The 22,497-nt window shown below is 34.3% G+C and overlaps 2 protein-coding genes across 3 annotated transcripts in view; both read left to right on the forward strand.

The window, feature by feature from the left end:
• Positions 1-1,615, forward strand: part of LOC110113628 (uncharacterized protein C630.12) — a 52,967-nt gene extending 51,352 nt beyond the window's left edge. For both annotated transcript variants that reach the window (XM_020846280.2, XM_028696824.1), the window contains exons 12-13: positions 212-457; positions 1,201-1,615. In XM_020846280.2, the coding sequence (XP_020701939.1) occupies positions 212-457; positions 1,201-1,444 (490 nt within the window). In that variant the 3' untranslated portion in view covers positions 1,445-1,615. The remainder of the gene's footprint in view (positions 1-211; positions 458-1,200) is intronic.
• Positions 1,616-3,130: 1,515 nt separating this feature from the next.
• LOC110113632 (vacuolar protein sorting-associated protein 27) lies at positions 3,131-22,285 on the forward strand. Its single transcript, XM_020846288.2, has 10 exons — positions 3,131-3,332; positions 4,511-4,567; positions 4,681-4,748; positions 8,805-9,003; positions 9,071-9,201; positions 9,641-9,716; positions 9,811-9,870; positions 9,986-10,036; positions 20,518-20,596; positions 21,948-22,285. Exons 1-10 carry the CDS (start codon positions 3,255-3,257, stop codon positions 22,028-22,030), a joined length of 882 nt encoding a protein of 293 aa, XP_020701947.1. The 5' UTR covers positions 3,131-3,254; the 3' UTR covers positions 22,031-22,285.
• Positions 22,286-22,497: the final 212 nt, after the last annotated feature.

Below are 22,497 nucleotides of genomic sequence, written 5' to 3' on the forward strand. Positions count from 1 at the left end.
GAAACATTGAAACTTCATTCGGGGCGTCTTTTTTATTGCTTCTTAAAGCAGCTTTCTAGTTCAAAAACTAAAATTTTTGTACTAAAAAGCTGCTGTATGAAGCAGTAAGAAGGCTGTCCCAAACGAAGCCTGAATCTATGCTTTCTGTGCTTATTTTTTCTTTTGTTATTTAGACATTGATATGTGAGGGCATTTGGGAGAGCATTTCCAGGTACTTGTGCCAGTTTGTTGTTACTCTTTTACTTCTTTTCGTATGGCCAACAAACGGGTTTGCCATCTTTGGCCAATTGACGAGCTTCGTTAGTTCTGTAAGAAGGAAATGGGCGAATATGAAAGAAAAGGTCGATGAGGAAGATTGCGAATATGACATGATCTGGGATTCAGAAGGATCGATGCATCTAATAAAGAAACACAAAACTGTCCCAGCAGCATACTCCAATGTTGGAGTAACAGGAAGGTATGTGAGATGGCTACTCTTTTAAATTCTTCAGTAGTTACTTTGTTTTGTTTCTTTTATAAATTCTTATTTATATGTAAGATTTGAAGAAAATGTTCGAAAGAATCTCTAGATTTTTTAAACATGTTCATTTTAATTCTAGACTTTCCTCGGCATTCAATTTGGTCCCCCAACTCATTAAATTTAAAATGATTTGATTTTGCTGTCAATTTTTTCATTTCTTATGAGGACATTCTAGGCTTTTAAGAGTCAACCTCATTAGTTTGAACTAATATCATGCAGTAAGACTGGTATTATAAAATCTGAAATATTCTCTTGAAAAGCTTCCCTCCAACCAAAATTTATCCAAATAATAGCACAGTTGGTTTCACGACCAACCTAGTTAAAATTTGATGAATTTAGGGATTTAAATTCTTAGAAATATCTGGTGACTAAAATGAAAAGCCTTACATGTTATTTTAGACATTTAGGTTTCGTTTGGGACGGCTTTCTTACTGTTTCTTAAAGCAGCTTTCTAGTAAAAAAAAATTATAGAAAGTTGTTTTAAGAAGCAATAAGAAAGTCATTCCAAACGAATTCTTAAGCTTCGTTTGGGACAGCTTTCTTTCTGCTTCTTAAAGTAGCTTTCAAGTACATTAAATTTTAATTTTGTACTAGAAAATCGCTTTAAGAAGAAGAAAGAAAGCCATCCCGAATGGCAATTGTATGAATTGCTTTAGTGATTGGAATTCCAACTGCTGCAGGGGTAATGCCGTGTTAAGGTCTTCTGCCAAGAAGCAGTCAACACAAGAGCATGAAACATCTATTTCCATGGAGATGAACACTGATATGAACTCGGAGAAAACCGGAAAAACTCGACAAAATAGATCAATGATGATCAGGTTTGCTCTACGGCTGATTCGGGTGTTACGGTTGACGATAATTATAGCTGCAGTTAATGTCCCTCTTTACATGATGCTGTTGTTCAAGGACTGGATTGACCGTTGATTAAAGATCGTAGATCCTTAATCAAAATGAAATCGTTCGTTTTGATGTTTGAGAATTTATATATATTCTTCACATGTAATGTATGGGAGTTGAGATCTAAGTGAGGTTTTTAAGATTGTTGTAGAACAAATTTTGGTAATGGATTTTATAACTTTGTTTAAAAGAATACAATGAGAAAATGTTCTGTGCGGAGTGCGGACGGGAAGAATGATCGGAATTATTGAGTATTTATAAATACTCAGTAAATAATCCATAAATACATAGTAAATCAGCAAATATATAGTAAATTCTCACAAAAATACTTAACGAATATTCACAAAATACTCAGCAAATATTTACAAAATATTCAGTAATATTAATAATTGAGTATTTTGCTGAGTATTTATTAAGTATTTATAAATATGTAGTAAATTCGGACGGTTTTTTCCGCCCAGACTTCACAAGCAATAATTTCTCCCAATCATTTACATGGGGGGTTGGACATTTAGATTTTATTTAGGCTTTGATCGAGATAATGTTTACTATTTTTCAAAGTAAATTTTTAATAAATTTTGTTAAGAAAATAAAAATGAGTGGCGATAAATTATGGCGAATGAAACTTTAGACATACTAAATGTCTGCATCAACTTTTGAATGATGCTATGAGCAACTTTTGTTAATATGCTCATCATATGGCTCTCATGGAAAGGAATAATTTTTTTATAATAATATGATGATATATATTATTTTAGAATATGTTTATTTTTTTTAAGATAAATATTATTAATGAAGATTTTAAATATAATAAAATTTTAATTAAATTAAATAATTTTTAAATTTTATTTTGTACAATATAATTTTTATTCTCGTGAAAATATTGCAAGAGCACAATTGATATCAATTTATTATCCAGCCAAGGCAATGTTGCTATCTAGGAACAATTATTACGTCCTCTGATCGGACGTAGAGCTACGTTCGGCCGCCAATAACATGTCGCCACGTGCTCTTACTCTTTACCGCGCGGCCCGATAACTTGACCCGGACCGGAACCCAGGAATGCTATGTTCGCGATTTTCTCGGTATTGCTCGGTATTTGCTCAGTGTTGCTAGGGATTGCTTTGCAAAAACGAGAAATACCGCTATGTAAAGATCAATACCATTCAAATACCGAGTTTTTCTACAACTCGGTACAATTCGGTACAACTCAGTATTTGCTTGGGATTTATCGGTATTGTAAGGGATTTGCTCGGTATTGCTAGGTATTTGCTCGGTATTGCTAGAAAAAACCCGGTACAACTCGGTAAAATTCGGTATTTACTCGGTATTGCTAGGTATTTGCTCGGTATTGGTTATTGCCGAGCAAAATTGACCAATACCTAGCAATAATGAGCAATACCGAGCAATCTTGGGTCCGTTCCGGGTCGGGTTGTCGGAACGTGCGGTAAATAATTAAAATTCGTGACGCGATCCTACTGGCGGTCGAATGTACCGGACCAAATAAAAGTTCGCTATCTAGAGTCGTAGAACCTAATAGAGTATTAACTGCTTTATCTTCATCTTATTACTATCGATAGAAAACACGTTAGTTTCTCTCAAAGGCGATGGCCTAATTTTGTATATTTATCAATTAAAAGTTAATTTAAAACATCTAAATATTAATCACAGCCAAATATATATAGGTAAAATATTTTTGTTTGTATAAAGTTCTGCTGTTGTTTTCTTCTAGTTTTTTTTTTTTTTTACTCTCCATCTTCTCTTTTGGGAGAACAAACTAGCTGAGCGAGAGGGATAGCAAGCGAGATTGGGGAAGAGGGGGAGTACAGAGGCCAAGATGGAGACTCCACCGGTGTTCCAGGAGGCGCCGAGGTGCGACGTTTGCAAGTGTAGCTTCACAACTTTCAGGCGAAGGGTAATCACCTTACTTTTTCTTGAATCTTGGATTGAATCTATTGACTTTGTTTTCTTCATTCCTTAATCGTAATAACACGGTTATAGTGGTTTCGTCTTTGTTGTCGGAGATGGATCCCAAGCGTTGCTTTACTTTATCGTCACAATATCTGGCGGGAGCTGCGACTTGAGAAATTGAGATGATATCTGATTTATTGTAATTTTGTTTAGGGCTTAATTGGTGGTGGCTCTGGCTGATCTTGCGGTTCATTTGATGGTTATTAGTGGGTGATGGATCCCAACTATGTGGGGAGCTGCGACTTGAGAAATTGAGATGGATCCCAACTATGTGGATCTAATTGTTCGGAAATCAAGAAGAATAATTGCTACGTTGTTAGTGGATAGAATGAGAATGGTAAGATGATTGTATGTTGAAACTAGGAAGAATGGATTAAGACTGATTTTTTAAAGGGATGGTGGGAATAACAATTATTGAATGTAAAAAAGCGGATAATAGATTAGATAGTTCATGTATAAAATGTATACTAGAAGATACACCTGTAAGACAAGTAAAAGTTCATGTGGAAAGATGAGGAAGAAAATAGGTGGATTACCCAAGTGAAGAATTATTTGCTCTAAATAGAGTTAACATCACATTCAACACTTAATAAGAATAAGCGAGGATTCCTTAAGTTGGTCATAAATACATGAGTGTCGGCTAGTTCAGATGGTAAATATTTTGAAATTTTTGCCAAGGTCTTATAGTTGAATTCTGTCTATGCAAATTTTTTGCTTTGGTACTAAACTTCAATTGATGATGAATGATGCTATTGCACATTTTTACAATTCATTACTTCCATTCTCAAGGGGAGGATTGACTGAGTTCCTTAAACCTAGGAGGGTAAAGCGTTGATCCTTCTACAGCTGTGCAAGGGGCAAATGATCACTAAACTATGGGCACTTGCAAGGCGCATAGGAGTGCCGAAGTAGGCTCAGCATAGAAATCCATTCAATTTAGTACCATTTGAATCATTTTAGGAAGGAGGGAAGGAGTTGTACTCCTCCCTTAGGCTTCCAAAAAGTAAAGGAGTTTCTTTTTTAAGGTTTTGTTTTCATATTTACTAGATTTTCTTGTTGCTATTCACATGCTCAATTTTCCTTTATATTTGCAACTATTTTATTTTCCTTCTATCTGTACAGCACCACTGTCGATGCTGTGGTAGGACTTTGTGCAGCGAACATTCATCAAATCAAATGGTATGTTTTTTCTTGCTCGGGAAATGTTTTTTGTGCCATGAATTTAGTTATATTCCTGTGTTTCTTTGGTCTTTATTCGCAATGTTCATCATAAACTATATGTATCTTGTCAGGCTCTACCTCAGTTTGGCATCTATTCAAATGTCAGAGTCTGTGAAGATTGTTTCAATAATCCTTCTCGGTAATCTTTGCTGTTCTGTTTATCCAAGAAGACATTTGTAGTTTTTTTTAATTGTTATTTCATTTATATTATTTCTGTTTTTTCATATATATAATTTCAAGGCTTCTTTTTAAAGGTAGAAAAATAGCAGAGGTAGTAAGGGAGGGTGAAGCAGCTGTTTAGTAAAAATTGAAATTCATATTATGCTTGAAGCGGTTGTCTGTGTTGATTCTCTTACCCTGTTAAATCTAAATCTTAATGCACAACTATTTTGATTGACACGAATCTTGTGATCTAATGTGTAATTACAAATGATCAATAGTTTAAAGGTGCTCTAGCTTCAATGTGCCTTTAGATCATATTTGATTAGGCTCATAAGTATGACATCAATAACGATTAAGTCACAATGCTTTCTTTTTTACTTGTCATTGCAGCTTGCTGAAGAAATAGTGCTCTGTTAAATAACTCAATTTACCTCTCAAAGGCATTGCTTTTATTGATCATAATTTAAGTATGAAATGCCTAAAAATGCCTTGCATTGTAGGGGCTTCATATCAGTATGTTGTTGTTGGCACATTGGTTAGATTCTTATCATTAGCAGAATATGCATTGTGGGTATAGCAATGTTTAAAATTGCGTATTCGGGTATTGAGGCGTTTTTCATTCGTGAGGCGAGGCGTTGCCTCAAGGAGTTTTGAGGCGTAAGCCTCAAAATCAAAAGATTGCGTAAACATAAAATGATAAATTTTTTATATACTAATGAGTGAATAATATAAAACATAAAAAAGCATAAGATATGAAGTGAGATCAAAATATCTCAATAATAAGACAACATGAAATATAGTTCAACTCAAAATTCTATCTTTCCCAAATCCCAATATTCTTTTCATTAACATATAATTCCAATTTCCAAAAATAAATAGTAATGACATATCACATAAGAACTCATAAGTGATCAGCAGTGTCATCACTAAGGGGTTCTTTATTTGAATCATCATTATGGTGAACTGCTCTCTCCCTTTCTTCCTCTCCTATAGAGTCCAATGTCGGGCATTTACTTCAAGATTTATGTAAGTTTTAATATATATAGCGTGAGGCGTAAGCCTCATGCCAGTGAGGCTAAGCGGGCCTCAAGGCGGGCCTCAACCAAGTTGAGGCGCAAGCCTCATAAAAAAAACTCAAGGCGTAAGCATCGAGGCGTTTTTTACTCGAATTGAGCAAAGGCGGGCCTCAAGGCGAGCCTCATATTGCGCAATTTTAAACCATGGGGTATAGTGTTCCACTGATTTGGATTGTCTTACGGTATGATGCACAGACACAGACACGACGACACAAACACGACGCGGACACAAGATACGTTAATTATTGAAAATATTGAACACGGTTGAACACTATATTACAATTTTTATATTTTAAAAATAGTGTATAGAAATGAATAAATATGATATTAAAAATAATTTAGAAATAATAAGTCATTTAACTAGAATTTATGCTTAAAATGATTAATATTAAGATGTCGAGAGTCGGACATTGATGTCGTGTATCAGGCATTGAGAGAGGAGATGACAATGTTGTCGAGAACCAGGTATCGATGTTATGCAGTAAGTATCGGGAGTTGATGTTGAGAGGGCGCCTGTCGTCGATGTTAAGATGATGTTGGACAAATATGAGCTGTCAAATTGTGGGAGTAGAAATTGCTAATATTGAGTATCAATGTCAAGATATTGTCAGACTTTGATGTTGAGATGATTTTGAAATGTCGATATTGTAATGGTGTTAGACGTCATTGTTGAGATGATATCGGGTGTTATTGTGAAAACAAAGTCGCTACCCATCAAAGAGAAATGAAAATGAGAATATTTGATGAATGTGGTATTGAGTGCGGGCGAATGATTTGGTGTTGTGGAGAGGAAATAAGAAATATATATATATATATATATATATATATATATATTTGTTTTTAATAAATAAAAAAATTAATAACAAGAAATTATGTTTTAAAAAATTTCATAGAATATTTAAGACGCGTGTTGGACACACGTGTCCAATTTGTATTTTTTTTTTTTTTAATTTTACATGTTTTCGTCTTGTCCGACACATGCCTGAGGTGTGTTGGACGCGTGTCGTATCGGATATGTATCGGATACTACACACCTCTTTGAAGAGAATTGTTGGTGTATCATAGGTTTTACGTAGTTAGTGACATGACCTATTCAGTGGAAGATGCAAGCAACATTTGCACGTCTTTTACTATTTGGAAACTGACACTACTATCATGTCAAGAGTGAATTGCTAGCACGTCTTCCCCATATTTGTTATCTGCATTTGACACAGTAATTATAAGACCAATAAAATGATTGATTTATGATGAGATATCATACTTTTGTAAACTTTTTTTTTTTTTTACTGTTAGTAATTCAAACTTGTGTTATCATGTTCTTGTCTTGAGACTTTCTCCTGCACTTCTTTCGACCCGACTCTTTCTTTCTAGGCATTCATGCTTTAGATTGGTCTGTTTATGCCATTCATGGCAACTTTTATTTATTTATTTTGAGTTTTCTATTATTCCATGTCCACAATGACATCTTACATTGTATATATAACAAAAATTCTAATTTCCATTAAAATATATGCAGTTATGTTCACGAGGACATCTTTTAAATTGTTTTTATGCTATATCACCCACGATACACAGAGTACTGAATATGAATTTATTTGTTATTCACTGACTACCTTAACAAGAAGCATTTTTCTTCTTTTCTATGTCCTTCATATTTATATGCTCTTCTTTTATGCTTAATATGTGTTACCTTGGTTTAATTTGCTTATGCTATCTATCTTACACTATTGGCTGGCTTCATGCTATTATAGACATGCTAAACAATACAATTCCGATGTTTGACATCTGCATCTTAGTTGAACCTTCTAAAAAATACAATCCGGCTGCTGCACTAATTATTAGGGACTCAATAAGATTGATTTATAATTTATCTTTCAGCCAATTCTCAAATGCAACCTGATTGTTCATTATTCAGTCTTCACTAGTTACATCCTAAAACTGTGAGTGCTAAATAGACATCTTTGAAGGGCTACGCCTGCATGATTATTTATTGTGGACACTGAAAATCTTATATGTTCTATATGGTCAAAGAATCCAATCTTTGATTTCAAATATGTAAGCCAGTATTTTGAAAACAATTGGCTTCATGATTATGATTTACTTGTGCTTAGTGTGATAGCATCATCTGTAAGTCTAGTAAAATATTTGATGAGTTCTGCTCTTCGAATAGTTTATTTGTATCATGTCTAAACTGGCATGATCCATATCTTCAAGTTCGGCAGATATGACTTATGATGATCTAGTCTACTTTTTCTTGTATAGATTCCTTAAAGCTAATTTAGATATTGTTTATTCTTCTTTCTGATTGCACAGATTTGCAACTGATGCTGGGTATTGATGTACGATGTGCAGGATAATTATCTCTTCTTAATGTTTTCCCTACATAAAGAATATTCTTGGAAAATCAGTTGCATCTTTGAGTTTACGTAATTCCGTCTGGTTTCGTAATGACAGTATTGTTGAAGAAAATGCTTGGTTTGCCCGTCTATTCCTCTTTCTTGGAGCTGACTGCTTCATTGATGTCAAAGTTACACTTTTGCTTAAAAGCATTAGCTGTTAAGTTCCTGCCCAGTAGTATAGCATGCTCCTTTAAATATGATTTGAGAACATGGATTATGTTCAGCTCCATAGTAACTTCAGATCAAATATTCAAAATTTATATGGTGTATCCGTTCATGTCTGAAACCTTTCCTTCGTAAACAAAGGTTTGAAGTTTCTTCTATGTTGGGGCACATAATTGAGACGTGACTTTACCTATATGATCTTCCTAGCGTTTTAATTTTTGGGTCACAGGTTTGTGCAATTTAAAGTGATTATCTGTCAATTCTCTGCTTTGTCTTACCCTTCCTATTATGCATATCTATTTGCAGGTTAACAAACAAACTGCCTTTTTTTAATCAAAATTTCCTTTGGATGTTTTCCATCACCTTTACATGTTGCCTGATTTTCTTGTTTAGGTCTAGAGAAAATGGTCAAAGTTCCTATGATACAGTTGCTTCTGTAGTAAATGGGGTTTCAAGATTAAATGTGGATGAGAATGATGCTCCAGAAGCAGATTCATTCTCTAGGGAAGCTGTTGCCACTGTACTTGAGTGCAAGTGTGGAATGCCATTATGCATTTGTAAACCTCCAATGCCAGATCCTGCTCCCTCACAGGTAGATGATTATATTGATGTTGTCTTGATGATGGACCTTGTTGTCTGAATTTCTTCTTTACTTGCAGAATAGCTTAGTTTCTAGTAGTCATTCCAGTCAAAGACCGAAGAAGACCTCATCAAACCAGAGAACAGTGGAGTCCATCTCGAGGAAGCCCTCTTCTTCATCATCATCTTCTTCTTCTTCAAACAAGCCAAGGTTATTAAAAAAAATAATTAAAAAAAAAAAAACAAGCCAAGTTTATTATATATTCAGAAAATCGGCATTGCTTATGTGTATTTACTAATCTTTTTAGCTAGTTTACATGTGCTCCCTCAAAAGTAAAAAAACATTAGCTTGCAGTTTCCTTGCTAAGTACTAGTTTACTTTTTATTTTTATAGTTATTTAGAACCTTAGCACCGATATCCTCGCTTGGGTTTAACTTATCTTTTCTGTAGTGTCTTGTTTGAGAACTGTCTCCTCTACCTGTTGAATGAAGTTTTAGTCTTCTTTCCATTTTCCTTTAATTGCTATACTTGCGTTAAATTCATCCCATCTATGCTGCTGCTATGCATATCAAATAATGTATGTTTTACCAATAGTTTTCTGAATGTTAAAATGTTTTGAAGCCCATTTTCTGTAAATTGATAATTGCAGTTCATTTTTAAATATGGGTCAAGCGAGCAATGGTAATGCTGACAAGCCTAAGGCAGATTATGATGTTAACGGAGAGGTAGGAATACCTTGAGAAGAAGCAAATTGGCTGCTATCGAGTTTTTACCATGGAAATGAGAATTTCCATTGAGTGACATGTTTCCAATGTGTAGGGTTTAAGAGAAGCCATCAAGAATAGTGACCCTGCTGGTGTCAGAAAGCTTCTGAGTGAGGTATCCGTGTTATTATCTTCTGATTTGATGCTTAATTCCCCAACAATGAAAAAGGAGCGTACTTTTTGGGCCTTGTTTATTCCATTTAGTGCCATATTTCTTAACCTTTAAACAGGGCGTGGATGCCAACTACTGTGACAAGCAAGGATTGACTCCACTTCACCTGGTATGTCCTTAAAATTCATTTCTTGAGGCGATATTAGATTTTTTCATGAAAGTTTATCTCCTGTCAAGAGGGTTTCTTTTTAATTGAAGTTGTAAGCAGTTTAAGCTATAGGTCTTGCATCTGATTTCTATGATAGGTCCCATATTTTCTTGCTTTGTGTGTCATTATAATTGATTTTGAAGTAGATGAGCTGACCAAACCAATATAAATTGAAGTAATGCTGTTTACAAAAGATTTGTGCATATAATATACTACCTTTAGTAGCTTTCAACAAAAACAAATAGAGAATGATGATTCATAAAGCCATCCCAAAAGTAGTTCGGATAAGATCATGACATATTGGCTTTGGGTTTAGGAAGGTTGGCAATATTAGTTTGTTTTTGAGGAAATAATAAAACTTTTTTACTCTTCTAACACCCCCATAAGGAAATATTTCTGGAAAAAGTGTTTATTTTTAAGAAGCTGACATCAATGGATACAAATATTTTTCTTTTATTAGAGGAATAACATTTATATCGTTTTTGTTTATCCTAGACCATAGAAAGATACACTTAGAGGCTTTGATATCTAAGTTTATTTTGATATAAGCTTATTTTAAGCGGGTACACGATTTTATATAAACATAATGTACCCAAAGCCTTTGAGTGGAAGATTAGAAATGGTACAAGTATTAGAAAAGCATTTTGAAAGTAGACTGATTGGAATTTTGAACTGAAGTATATTTGTTGGTAGCTAATTGATAATAGGTAATGGAAATAACATTGCCCTAATAATAATTTGGGATATTAGTGGTTAATACAATAGATCTAATCAACTGTAAGAGATATTATTCTTTCGTTCAATAATATAAGTTTGTTGAGAAGTGTTGGGAAAAGAACTTTGATGGATGACATCCTTTTGATTTATGAAACTTTCTAGAATGCCTTAAAAATAAGTTGTATATCTATCTTTGTTAAAAATTTGAATTTCAGTGGAGCAATGGATTTGAATTGTATTGTGAAATTTTTTTAAAGATAGTAAAACTCAAATTGATTATTTTCTTATAAGAAAAATATATTGTTTAGATTGCAAAGATTATAAAAGTATTTCAAATGAAAGTTTATATACCCATTATTGCTTATTAGTTTTGGACTATAAGATCAAGGGAAATAATATGAAAAATAAAGTAAAATATGGTTTTAGGATTAGATGGGGGCATTTAAATAGCACGAATAAAAATATTTTTGAGAGTAAGATTCAAAATCATAAAATTTTGTCGGTGCATGAGAAAGTTAATGTTATATAGGAAAAGTAGCTAGTGGTAGTAAGAATGTTACAAATAATAAGATTGGAGTATTAAAAAGAAAAACCTCTAATAGTTATTGGTAGTAGAATTAAAACCTATAAGAAAAGATAAAAAATAAGAAGCTTTATAATAAAAATTGATTTAGATGTAAAAACTCAAAAAATTAGAAAAGATATAAAGATACTTATAAGTAGTCTAAGAAAGCAATATGTGATACAAAGAATTTAGCTTTTAATGATTTATATAATAGATTAGGTACTAAGGGGGGTAAAAGATATATGTATAAGTTAGCCAAACAGAGAGGTAGGAGAAGTAAGGATTTAGTTCAAGTGAAGTATATTAAGGATGAAGCTAAAAATATATTTTTATTAGAAGAGGATATTCAAAAATGGTGGATGAGATATTTTGATTAGCTTTTCAATGAAGATTGTGAGAATACAATTGATTTTAGTTACTTTAGGACTCTAAATGAAAATAAAGATTTTTATTTTTATCAGTGTATTAGTGAAACTGAAGTTAGAGATGGTTTAAAGAAAATGAAGCGTGAAAAAGCTGTTGGACCTAATGATATTCTAATAGAGGTGTGAAAATGCTTAGGAGATGAAGGAATTTCTTGGCTTAAAAAAAAATTGTTCAACATTATTTTAAAGAATAAAAAGATGTAGATGAGTGAAGAAGTAGTGCGTTGATTCTTATTTTTAAGAATAAAAATGATGCACAAGAGTCTGTGAATTATAGAGGAATTAAATTGATGTGTCATACTTTAAAATTATGGGAGAGAGTTATTTAGCATAGGTTATGAAGTGATATTAATGTTTCTCAAAATCAATTTGGATTTATGTCGGGTAGGTCTAATATGGAAGCTATACATTTATTAAGATGTTTGATGGACAAGTATAGAGAGAATAAGGATACATATGATATTTATTAATTTAGAGAAAGCTCATGATAAAGTTCCAAGAAAAGTGCTCTGGAGAGCTTTAGAAAATTAAGAGATTAATAATACTTATGTTCAGGTCATTAATGATATATATATATATATATATATATATGCAGGAGTTATTACTTGTGTTCAAACACAAGATGGTTTGACAAAGTATTTTCCTATTTCGATTGGATTACATAAAGGATCAGCTTGAAGCCCATATCTTTTTTATTTAGTTATGGATATTCTTACTAGGCATTTACAAGAGGATGTATCATGTTGTATGCTTTTTGTTGAATATATTCTTCTTGTTGATAAGACTAGAGAGGGAGTTGAAAGTAAACTTGAATTATAGAGGTTAACCTTAGAGTCTAAAGATTTTTGTTTGAGTAGATCGAAAACTGAATGCATGGAGTGTAATTTTGGTAGTAATAGATCTAGTGGAGAAATTGTGACTTTGGGCGATCAAGTCATTAATAAGAGTACACGTTTTAGATATATCAGGTCTATTTTTCAAAGTGATTGTGAAATAGATGGGGATATTATTACTAGAATTAAAGCTGGATGGTTGAAGTGGAGAAATCCATCGGGCCTGTTTTGTGATAGAAAATTACCCCTCAAACTTTTAAGAGAAAATTCTATAAGATTGTAGTGAGACCTACAATGCTTTATGACACAAACTGTTGGCCATTAAAAGAAAAGCATAAAATTAAGTTAAGTGTTGTAGAGATGAGGATGATCTTGTGGATGAGTGGCTTCACTCTTAGGAACATAATGCAAAATGAGCATATAAGTGAAAAAGCTGGAGTAACTCCAGTGCAGATAATATTAGAGAGAGTTGCCTTAGATGGTTTGGTCACATAAAATGCTTGCCTTTCGATGACCTGGTTAGGAGAGTAGATGTATTAGATTTGACCTATATTAAAAAATATAGAGGCATACCTAAAAAGACTTGGTTAGAAAATATTAGATATGAATTTTTTATTAAATTTAAATGAGACTTTGGCTTAGCAGGACATAATGGAGAAAAAATGATTCATGTAGCCGACCCCATATAGTGGGATAAAGGTTTGATGTTGTTATAAAATTTTTTGAAAGTTTGTTCAGCATTTGATTTATTCTTTAATAAGTTTAGCCAGCACACGTGAGTGTGATTATCAATAAAATATTGAAGCATAATTTGGGGTTAAGGTTTTGATATGTGGATGGACTTTAGATATTACTATACACAAATGAAGAAGTTTGGCGGCTTTATATAATTTAGTTTTATAGTTAGATCTTTGGTGTTTGACAAGTTGATAAATTTTACATGGAAAAATATTTTTATTTTATAAAAAAAAGAAAATTAGTTTTTAAGGTGAGGAAAACTAGGGTGACTTAGCCTATAATGCCATAACATAATTTGATCTCCTATTTCAAGAGCATAAAATTCTTTGTTGATAGCAAATATATGATTACTCTCTTTGAAACTTCCATCAAGGTAACACAATTGACTCACTAGCACTACCAATCATATTTTGCGATCTCTGGCATTGAGATTCATAAGATTTTGATAATAATATAATTTTACAGCTGCAATCTTTAGATTTCTTGGTAATAGATGTTGACCTCTAACCATTAGCCCGACCCCACAAATGATCCACGTTTGTCAAATGACACATTCGATCGTTCCTTAACCGCAAGCAAAACAAATGCAGGGGGATATGTACATTCGAACTCTCACAGACGGAAGACACGAACCCGCTCATTCTCTCGATTCCGCACGTAGAGACGCCTGACCCCTCTCATCCTCTCGATCCCGTACGCAGGAAACACAGAAGCATAGTCCTCAGTTGTTCCCATCTCCACCCACCAGCCAGGACCTTTGCCCGCTTCTTCTAATCTTACCCTCTCTCGATCGTTCGATCTTGCTGATTCCCTCCTGGCTGCATATGATCCACCCGACTTCGCCCTAGCCTCCTACGACCCTATCAAACCCGCCTTCCGCCCACCTCTACCCTCTTAGCCGCCTAATTCCCAGCCCATTTGCACGATCCTGCGACCCAACCTCCCTCCTACACTCTCTGGACCATCTCCTACACAACCCGAGTCGATCAAGCCTGATGCCATACCTAATCAACCTGATCCTAGCCTGAAATGACCTAGACCAACCCGGACCTCAACCGTTCGATTGACCCGATCAGCCTCGCATTCCAGCCCGATCCTCGCCGATCTTAGGCCACCCATGCTCAATCTAGTTTGATCCGATCCGATCAGCCCAATCTGACCCGATTAGTTCTGCAAGCCGACCTGTTCAATCCAGTTGAATCGAGCTTTCTCTCTCGCTCAATTTTGATCTAATCGACGTATATAAAATAATAATAATAATACCCCCCAATAACTAATTTCAAACAAAAGTATGTCTTTTTTTTTTAAATAATAGAGTTCTTATATATGATTTAAAGATCAAAATCGGTATCAGTGGCCCTTGAAGAGTAATATAGCCAAATTGCTCTCGCCTCTCTCAAATCATGAATGTAGTAATTACATAGGCAAACCATATACACAAATCACCTGCTGGACAACTTAATCAAAACACTTATGGATTTATAATTTATGGATATATCACTTAATGAAAAGTCCTGACAGATGATACTGTATATAATGATGAATTTTGAAAAAGCTTATATTAATTCAAATCAATGTATTGTATATTTCAAATTCAAAGGGATATCTGATAGTGAGCACCTTTCCTTAAGAAATGCATAGATCGATCAATATGAAGAGATTTATGCTGATTTAAAGATTGATGAATTTATATCTAGCATTGTGAATGGTGAATGTTCAAACGCTAGCATACATGTTTCATTTTACACTTCTTCAAAGTTTTGCAATTCTGTATCAGAAGGTTCAATGCCGGAAAGAAATGTTATTCCTTTAGATGATATATTGATTTCTCAGGAAAAATACAAAACAACTGTAGATGGTTATGAGAGGCGCTCAATTAAGGATTCATTAGAGGAGCGTTCTAAATCGAACCATTTTTTTTTCAAATGTCTATCCAATTGATATTGATCATGCTATTGGATTGGAGAAGTTTGTGATGGGGACATCAGCAGCGATTTCGACACATGTACCTTCAGGAGATGCCGGAGATCGACGGCCACGATCATGATTTGCATTTTCATCATTTTATGTAGTAGTTTATTTTTATTTTCTGATTTTCCGTTTTTACCCTTAGGGGTATTTGGTCGCTATTGTAGCCCAAGGGGCATTTGAGTCTTTTGTTTCCTTTGTCATTTTGAGGCCTATTTATATAGCTCTTTTCTTATGTAATAGCTAGTTTTGAATGAATGAAAATTTGCCTCTTATGATTCTCTTTGTGAGTTCATGAAGCCTCTAAAGATCTCTTTGTGAGTTCTTGAAGAGGAGATCGCCGGAGATCTCTTTGTGAGTTCTACCGGTGGAGTGGTGATCAAGGTTATTCATTTGAATTTTCTTTATTTCTTTTCTCTCCAAACCTTTCTTCCTCCACCTAGCCGAAACATCCCTCTTTTCTCACTTCCCCACCACCACCCAAGCGCCACCGCCGGCCTCCCTTGGCCTGCCCAGCCACCGGCGGCCTTCCCTGCAACCCAGCAGCCGGCCATCCCTCCCTCCCGCTCCCACCGCCGCTCCACTTCAGCCACCCGCCCACTTGTTTTCAAAATTTGAAATCCCAGGCTAAGGATTTAATTGATTTCCTATTTTACATCCTCTGAAATTGAACCTGTTATATTTTCTCTCATTTAATGTGGGTTTGCCAACGCCTAGCAATCAAAGCATTTTAGGAAATTTCTGTAACGTAAACCTGAGAATCAATTCTCAGGTTTTTTTTAATATCCCGTGAGCTCCACCTCCATTTAATTCCTTCCCAAATTAAATTCCTGTAACAGTTTTATTAATTTTGAAATTCCCTATTTTGCCATCACCTCTTAATTCTTACCAAAATTCAGCCTTTAATGTTGAAAGACAAATTCTGTCCCGTATTCCCCTGCTGGCTGAAAATTTTTTACTCCGTTACATTGGTTTTTCTATGCTAAACCCTTCCCAAACTCCTCCCACATGGAGTCTGCTGTTTTCTAAGATTGCTGTTAAGGAATTCCAACCCTTGCTCTCAAGTCTACACAATCCTTTCAATTTTCCCTTGCTCCTAAGCCATTCCTCTCAGGTTTTGAATAAGGAACCTGAAGGAAATTTTCCCAATTCTTTTGTGCATCTTCCCGCCCGACAAGAATGTATGGCGGATCCGGAATTTGAATGGGGGCTTGTGTTCGACGCCCACGGCAATATCAACGCCCTACGATCAACATTCTTCGACGCGGGATTTGACCACGACGACGACACTATTGAAGATTACATCGACTGTATTCATTACACATTAGTTGATGTGATCGACGAGCAAAGATTAAAGGGACGTTGGATCATCCTCGGACGACCGCCATCCTCCACCACTCCGGCCACCTATTCAAGAACGACGATCTTATGCTCCTTCTTCCTCGGAGTGAACTCGGTTCTAATGTGGAGATTCTTCTTCCGCTAAAGCCTAGACTAGTTGAGCGTATGGGCTCCAAAGGTGAAAGCTCTTATTATTAAATTGTGGATTCTTGTTTATCGTCGTAGTTTTACAATTGATCTTTACATTTTCTTAAATTATTTGGTTAACCGACTTCAATCTTCGTTGCCTAAGCAAGTTAAAAACTAAGAATTCTAAGGATCAAACCTTTGTTATAAGCAATAAATTTATTTCGAATTAGTTTGTTAAAATTGCTCTCTTTAATTTCTTAAAGTAACTCCATCGCATGTACGTTTCACATCAGTTTGAGTTCTTTGAAGATAATGATTTTCAATATGAAGATGGAAAGTTGAGAGAATTTGTTTTGAATATTTAGAGAGAAGATGGGGTTGAGGAATTGTAAATTTTGCACGTAGATTATGGAATGTAAACATAAAGGGAAGTTTGTTTCTATTTTTAGTGATAAAAATAGATTAAGAGTTATAGAGGATGATTTACCACCCAAATGCAAGAGAAAATCGAGATGTAATTGTTGCAAGTAAATTGATCACAAGAGGTGAAAATATATTACTGACATCGAATATATTTACTAACAGTAGTGATGATTCTGAGAAATCAAGTCAAACATAACCCCATATGTGCTCCGATCATCGCATTTGATTCCTAAATCCAACGGTCTGTGAATGTTGCGGGGATCAAATAATCAAGTTTTATCCTTCTCCTTAAAAGTATTGGACTTGACCTGACTTGAATTATAAGATGCCAAGTTCTACAAAATATTGATATTTTTCAAATGACAATCATGTTACCTCGATGATGACCGTGTTGAATGTAATCTCAATCGGAGGGGAATAGTCTTTCAAAAATACAAACTCCAATGCAAAATACATAAATTTAAAGTGACTTTAACATCACCCTGATGATAGCCGTGTTGACAGGAAATCTCAACTGAAGGGAAATATGCCTTTCAAAATACTTAAACTCCAAAGCAAAATACATAAATTTAAAGCGACTTTAATGTCACCCCGATGATGGTTATGTTGATAGGAAATCTAAACCGGAGGGGAATATGTCTTTCAAACATACTTAAACTCCAATGCAAAATACATAAATTGAAAGTGATTTAACCTCACCCTGATGATGACCGTATTGACAGGAAATCTCAACTGGAGGGAATATTTCTTTCAAAAATACATAAACTCCAATACAAAATACATAAATTTAAAGTGATTTTCTAATGATAGCCGCATGGAAAGTGAATCTCAATTGAAGGGGTCATTATTCAAATCCTATTAAATTTTCAAAATCTAATATCTGTTAAATTCTAAACGTTTAAATACAAATTTTATCATCTAAAAATTTCAAACTAAAACACATTAACCTCCCATAATCATTTGTCGGGGGTGATAAATTTGAAATTAGCCTCAGCTCAAAGAGAGTGAATGTTATGTTGGGTATATCACTAAGATTCATCCTCAAATAGTCTCTTGAGCCAGTATAGACGTGACATGTGCCCTTCGATTGAATGATTTTGCCGCAAAAATGACAACTCTATATTACAATCACGGTCAAAACTTGTATGTTCCCTAACTGTTTCAAACCCTTGAGCAATGAATCCTAAGGTATACTCGATAGGCATAAAGCCCTTTTTGTCATCTACGACAGATTCAAATTTATCCCCTTAGACAAACGCCACCTTAGGTCTATATGGTATCTTTGGACAAAGCAACACATGGCTGTCAACAAGGTTCCTTCTATCAGGTTGGGTCGACTACCTCCTTTAACTAGGTAGAACAGGGACCATGACAACCTGGGACGACAGAACTATGGTATCTTTATCAAGCTCGTCTTCATTCCCCCCATCACATGTTTTAAATATAAGATGATAAATTTCAAATCTTAAAAATCTCCAAAAACTTCAAAATTAAATCATTAAAGTTGTTGCTATTATATGCTAGGTATTCAGTGCTTATCTCACGACTAGCCTTAATTGAAAGTTCTCTCTCGACATCGAGAGTGGTAATTAACTATAGGGGCTTTCGCATATAGGAAACCAGAACTCATATCATAAAGTCCTCACTAAATGAGGACGAAATCTTTGGGTAGTGTCTTATCTAAAACCCAATCTGCATTTTGAAAATTTACCCGAACTTAAATATGTTAAAACTCTCTCCGTCAAACAAAAGAAAGGGTCGCGGAGAGGCCGGGGCGTGAATATTCGGAGCCCTCAATATATAGTTTGTAAGAGAGATTTTAGACCTTTAAATTATAATTTAGGTAAAATTGAAATTTAATTCTAAATGGCTCCTGACCCAATAATAAAGGATAGAGATACATAAAAAATCTTGGCTTCGAAGTTTCTAGGTGCAGGTGCATAAAAGGAAAATAGGTGAGTATAACATGTTATGTGATTTGATGCTTTTGAGTCAATAACCTAGGACTTTTTTGTCTTTCTTAGTATAATTAAGAGCAAAAATTTTTTTGGGAGAGTAATTAGGAAGTTTCAATTGCTGTTTGTTTAAGAAAATATAGTAAAAGGTTTTCACTGCTTTTCATATTTTGTCAATCACTTTTAGTTTGATAAGCGTTTCTCTTTGTGTGATTTTTATGGTTGTTCTAAAATTTTGGTTTGTGGAGAAGATTCTAATTTTTCTCATTTGATTAATTTTTTTTTAAACATCGCATCGAAGATTACCTCTCTTTTTACACTTTAGGTCATGTCCTAGGTTTGACTCCATATTTTTTATGGCAAGAGCAAATTCTATAGTTATGTCAATAATTTTGGGCCTTTTGATGGCAAGAGTAAATTCTTTAGTTATAACATTATTTTTGGAACCTCCAAGCATATTTTGAATCTTTCTTCCCTACATACTTCAACTAATGCTTCTTTAACTTTGGGAAATGGATGAATCCCTAGGATTCTTTTGTCTTCTCTTCCTGTTTTTTGTTGAGACGTGAAAGAAAATCATATCTTAACTTTCCCACAAGTTTGATGTATATTCCTGCTTTCCCTACATCAATCATATTTAGTTCTTGCCAAATTTTTATGGGAGTGATTTGTGACACTCTTACTCGAGGTCACAGTCTTGATAACGTAATTTCAACAATTGAGGTAAATTTTAAAATATGAATAAACCATGTTGACTTTCTCCAGATTGCTTGTGTAGTGTTGTAAATCAAGTACAATTACCCAATGTGTTCTTCCATGAAATTGATAAGCCAAAATATTATCATGACATTATTGGCGTCTTATAATGGAAAGCATTGGTCGATCATTTCAGGTTGATTGATGTTATTATTTTAATACCCAATTTTTCCTATTCCTCAGAGCACGATTTGATGTCCTTCCTTCAATTGCCACAAGTCTACTGAAGAAAGGGAAATATTTCTTTCCCATTTCAGGAAACTAATTTCTGTGAATTATCCCAACACATTCATAAAGGTTTCTTTATGCTTTCTTTTATGCGGATCAAAGTGAATTAGCATATGTACCATTTGTTTAGGCATCATTACCATCATCAGCCTTATGGCTGCTTCATTGTGCTTAAGCTTTTTGGGAGATAATTTTCTCCCAGTTCTATCCACCTTTGCAAATACTGAAGACTTTTTTTTTTGGATTTTAGGAAGCTCTGATATATCAGAATCATTAAATGAACAGCTTTCTGCAATTCCTATTAATTTCATTTCTTGCAATGTGTAATTGCTACATGATGCAAATATTGTGCTCATTGATGCAGGCTGCACTTTTTAACCGTACTGAAATAGCTTTCATTCTTATGGATCATGGAGCAAGTGTGGAGAGGAAGAATGCACAAGGTGGCTTCCCCATACCCTTCTGCACAACTTTTTCCTTTTCTTTTAACGTCTGCGTACTCTAGTTTTATATAAGGCGTTCCTGCATGCTTTTCTTGATTCTCTGTTGTTACGTGTTTTACTAACAGAAATAGCCTACCATGCTTAGCATTTTCTTTTATTATACTCATGGGCGGACCCACCTTAAGGCCAGGAGGGGCAATTGTCCCCCCCTGAAAAAAATAAAAAAAATTCTTTATTATATGATTTTTTAAGTAATTTATCCACCTCCATATATTTTTTAGTCTTTATTATAAAGATTTTTTGGTAATTGCCCCCCCTAAAAGTTTCAAAATACTATGGTCTTTAGGTAACTATCCCAACATAATTAAACACATTGTGTAGAGATGTTATTGTTAGGGAACAGTGAACCAAATATAAAGAGAAATAGTAAATAGAATCCAAAAATATACTTACAATCAAAATTTGTTCCGAGGGCGATGCCTCCTTGGACTCCTGACATATATGTGAATCGTACAATGATGAACAAATAGGGGTCGAGAGGCATCGCCCTCATAACAAATTTTAGTTGTAAGGATATTTATGATAAAAAAAAATTCTGCACTTTTACTTATAAGTTTGCCCTCCTAAAAATTAAGGTTGGATCTGCCCCTGATTATATTTCATCTAATTGTGTGTATCTTAGCTTGAACGTTTACTTAGCTGCACTTGCATGAGAAAGAGATAGTCAGATGTGGGGATCTCTAGAGAGAGAAAGAGAGTGACGAATACCATTTTGGTCTAATTAAATTGTGATGTTAAATTATATTAAAGAGATGCTGGGAGTAGCAATTGTTGATGCTAAGGTAGTATAAAATAGACTTAGCTGGTTTTTTCATGATTAGTCCTAAGATTGTGGTTAGAAAGTGCATATTTAACACTAATGATAATAAATGTATAATGAGGATTCAAAAGCCTATGCTAAAACTGCACTGTTCCAGATTAGTATTGCTCACCTAAATAGGATCCTGTACTGCTTTGAAGTGAGTGTAATATAAATTTTATTGTTTACTCATATACTGCACTCTTCTCATAATTAATCTAATGACTAAGGCTTCGTTTGGGACGGCTTTTTTACTGCTTCTTAAAGCAGCTTTCGAGTACAAAAATTTTAACATTTGTACTAAAAAACTGTTTTAAAAAACAATAATAAAGTCGTCTCAAACAAAGCCTAGGATCCCTCCTAACTAAATTCTGATCAGGATATCTAACTGATTTTTTTGTCCTTTTTATGGCAAATTTTTAATTCATCATTATGATTTCTATAGAATTAATGGATGTGCAACCCTTACTGATCTTGTTAATTTCTAATTAGGCGAAACTCCTCTTGATTGTGCTCCTACCATGCTACAATATAAGATGCGCCAGAAGCTGATGGAAGGTATGGCAGATCAATAGACGGTAATCAATCACATAATAAACTAAATTTTTTAATCAATCCAAGCTCATCTCTTCATGGTTCAGAAAGACTCTTATTGAGGTTCAAGTTGTTCATGTTTCATATAAAAATGGTCTAAATGAATCGATATAACTGGAGCAGCTAATATTCAAGCATTTCTACGTTATAAGAACTTTGATTTTGCTGTATATTCGATATATATATTTTATGATGCATAGTTGAAATAGTTTCTACTGAGAGCTATTATGAACTATTAAGCGCTGCCCTTTTCCCATCTTGATGTCCTCAATGTTGGTATTTGGACTACTGAGATGGTCAATTTGATATTGAGAGATCAAATTCAGAGAAGATTGATGGATCAAATGATGATATGGCACTATTTTAATATGGAAATGTTCTTTTTTTTAGAACAATTTTATGTCACCAACACATCATAAATCAAAAACTCTTGCGTGGTTTCGCGTTT

The sequence above is a fragment of the Dendrobium catenatum genome, unplaced genomic scaffold (genome assembly GCF_001605985.2).
Source record: "Dendrobium catenatum unplaced genomic scaffold, ASM160598v2 fragScaff_scaffold_847, whole genome shotgun sequence".
Classification (NCBI taxonomy): Eukaryota; Viridiplantae; Streptophyta; class Magnoliopsida; order Asparagales; family Orchidaceae; genus Dendrobium; species Dendrobium catenatum.

Coding starts and splice junctions, on each gene's coding strand:
- LOC110113632 (XM_020846288.2), top strand. CDS start 3,255: ATGGAGACTCCACCGGTGTTCCAGGAGGCGCCGAGGTGCGACGTTTGC. Junction 3,333..4,510: donor TCACAACTTTCAGGCGAAGG/GTAATCACCTTA, acceptor CTATCTGTACAG/CACCACTGTCGATGCTGTGG. Junction 4,749..8,804: donor TGTTTCAATAATCCTTCTCG/GTAATCTTTGCT, acceptor TTTCTTGTTTAG/GTCTAGAGAAAATGGTCAAA.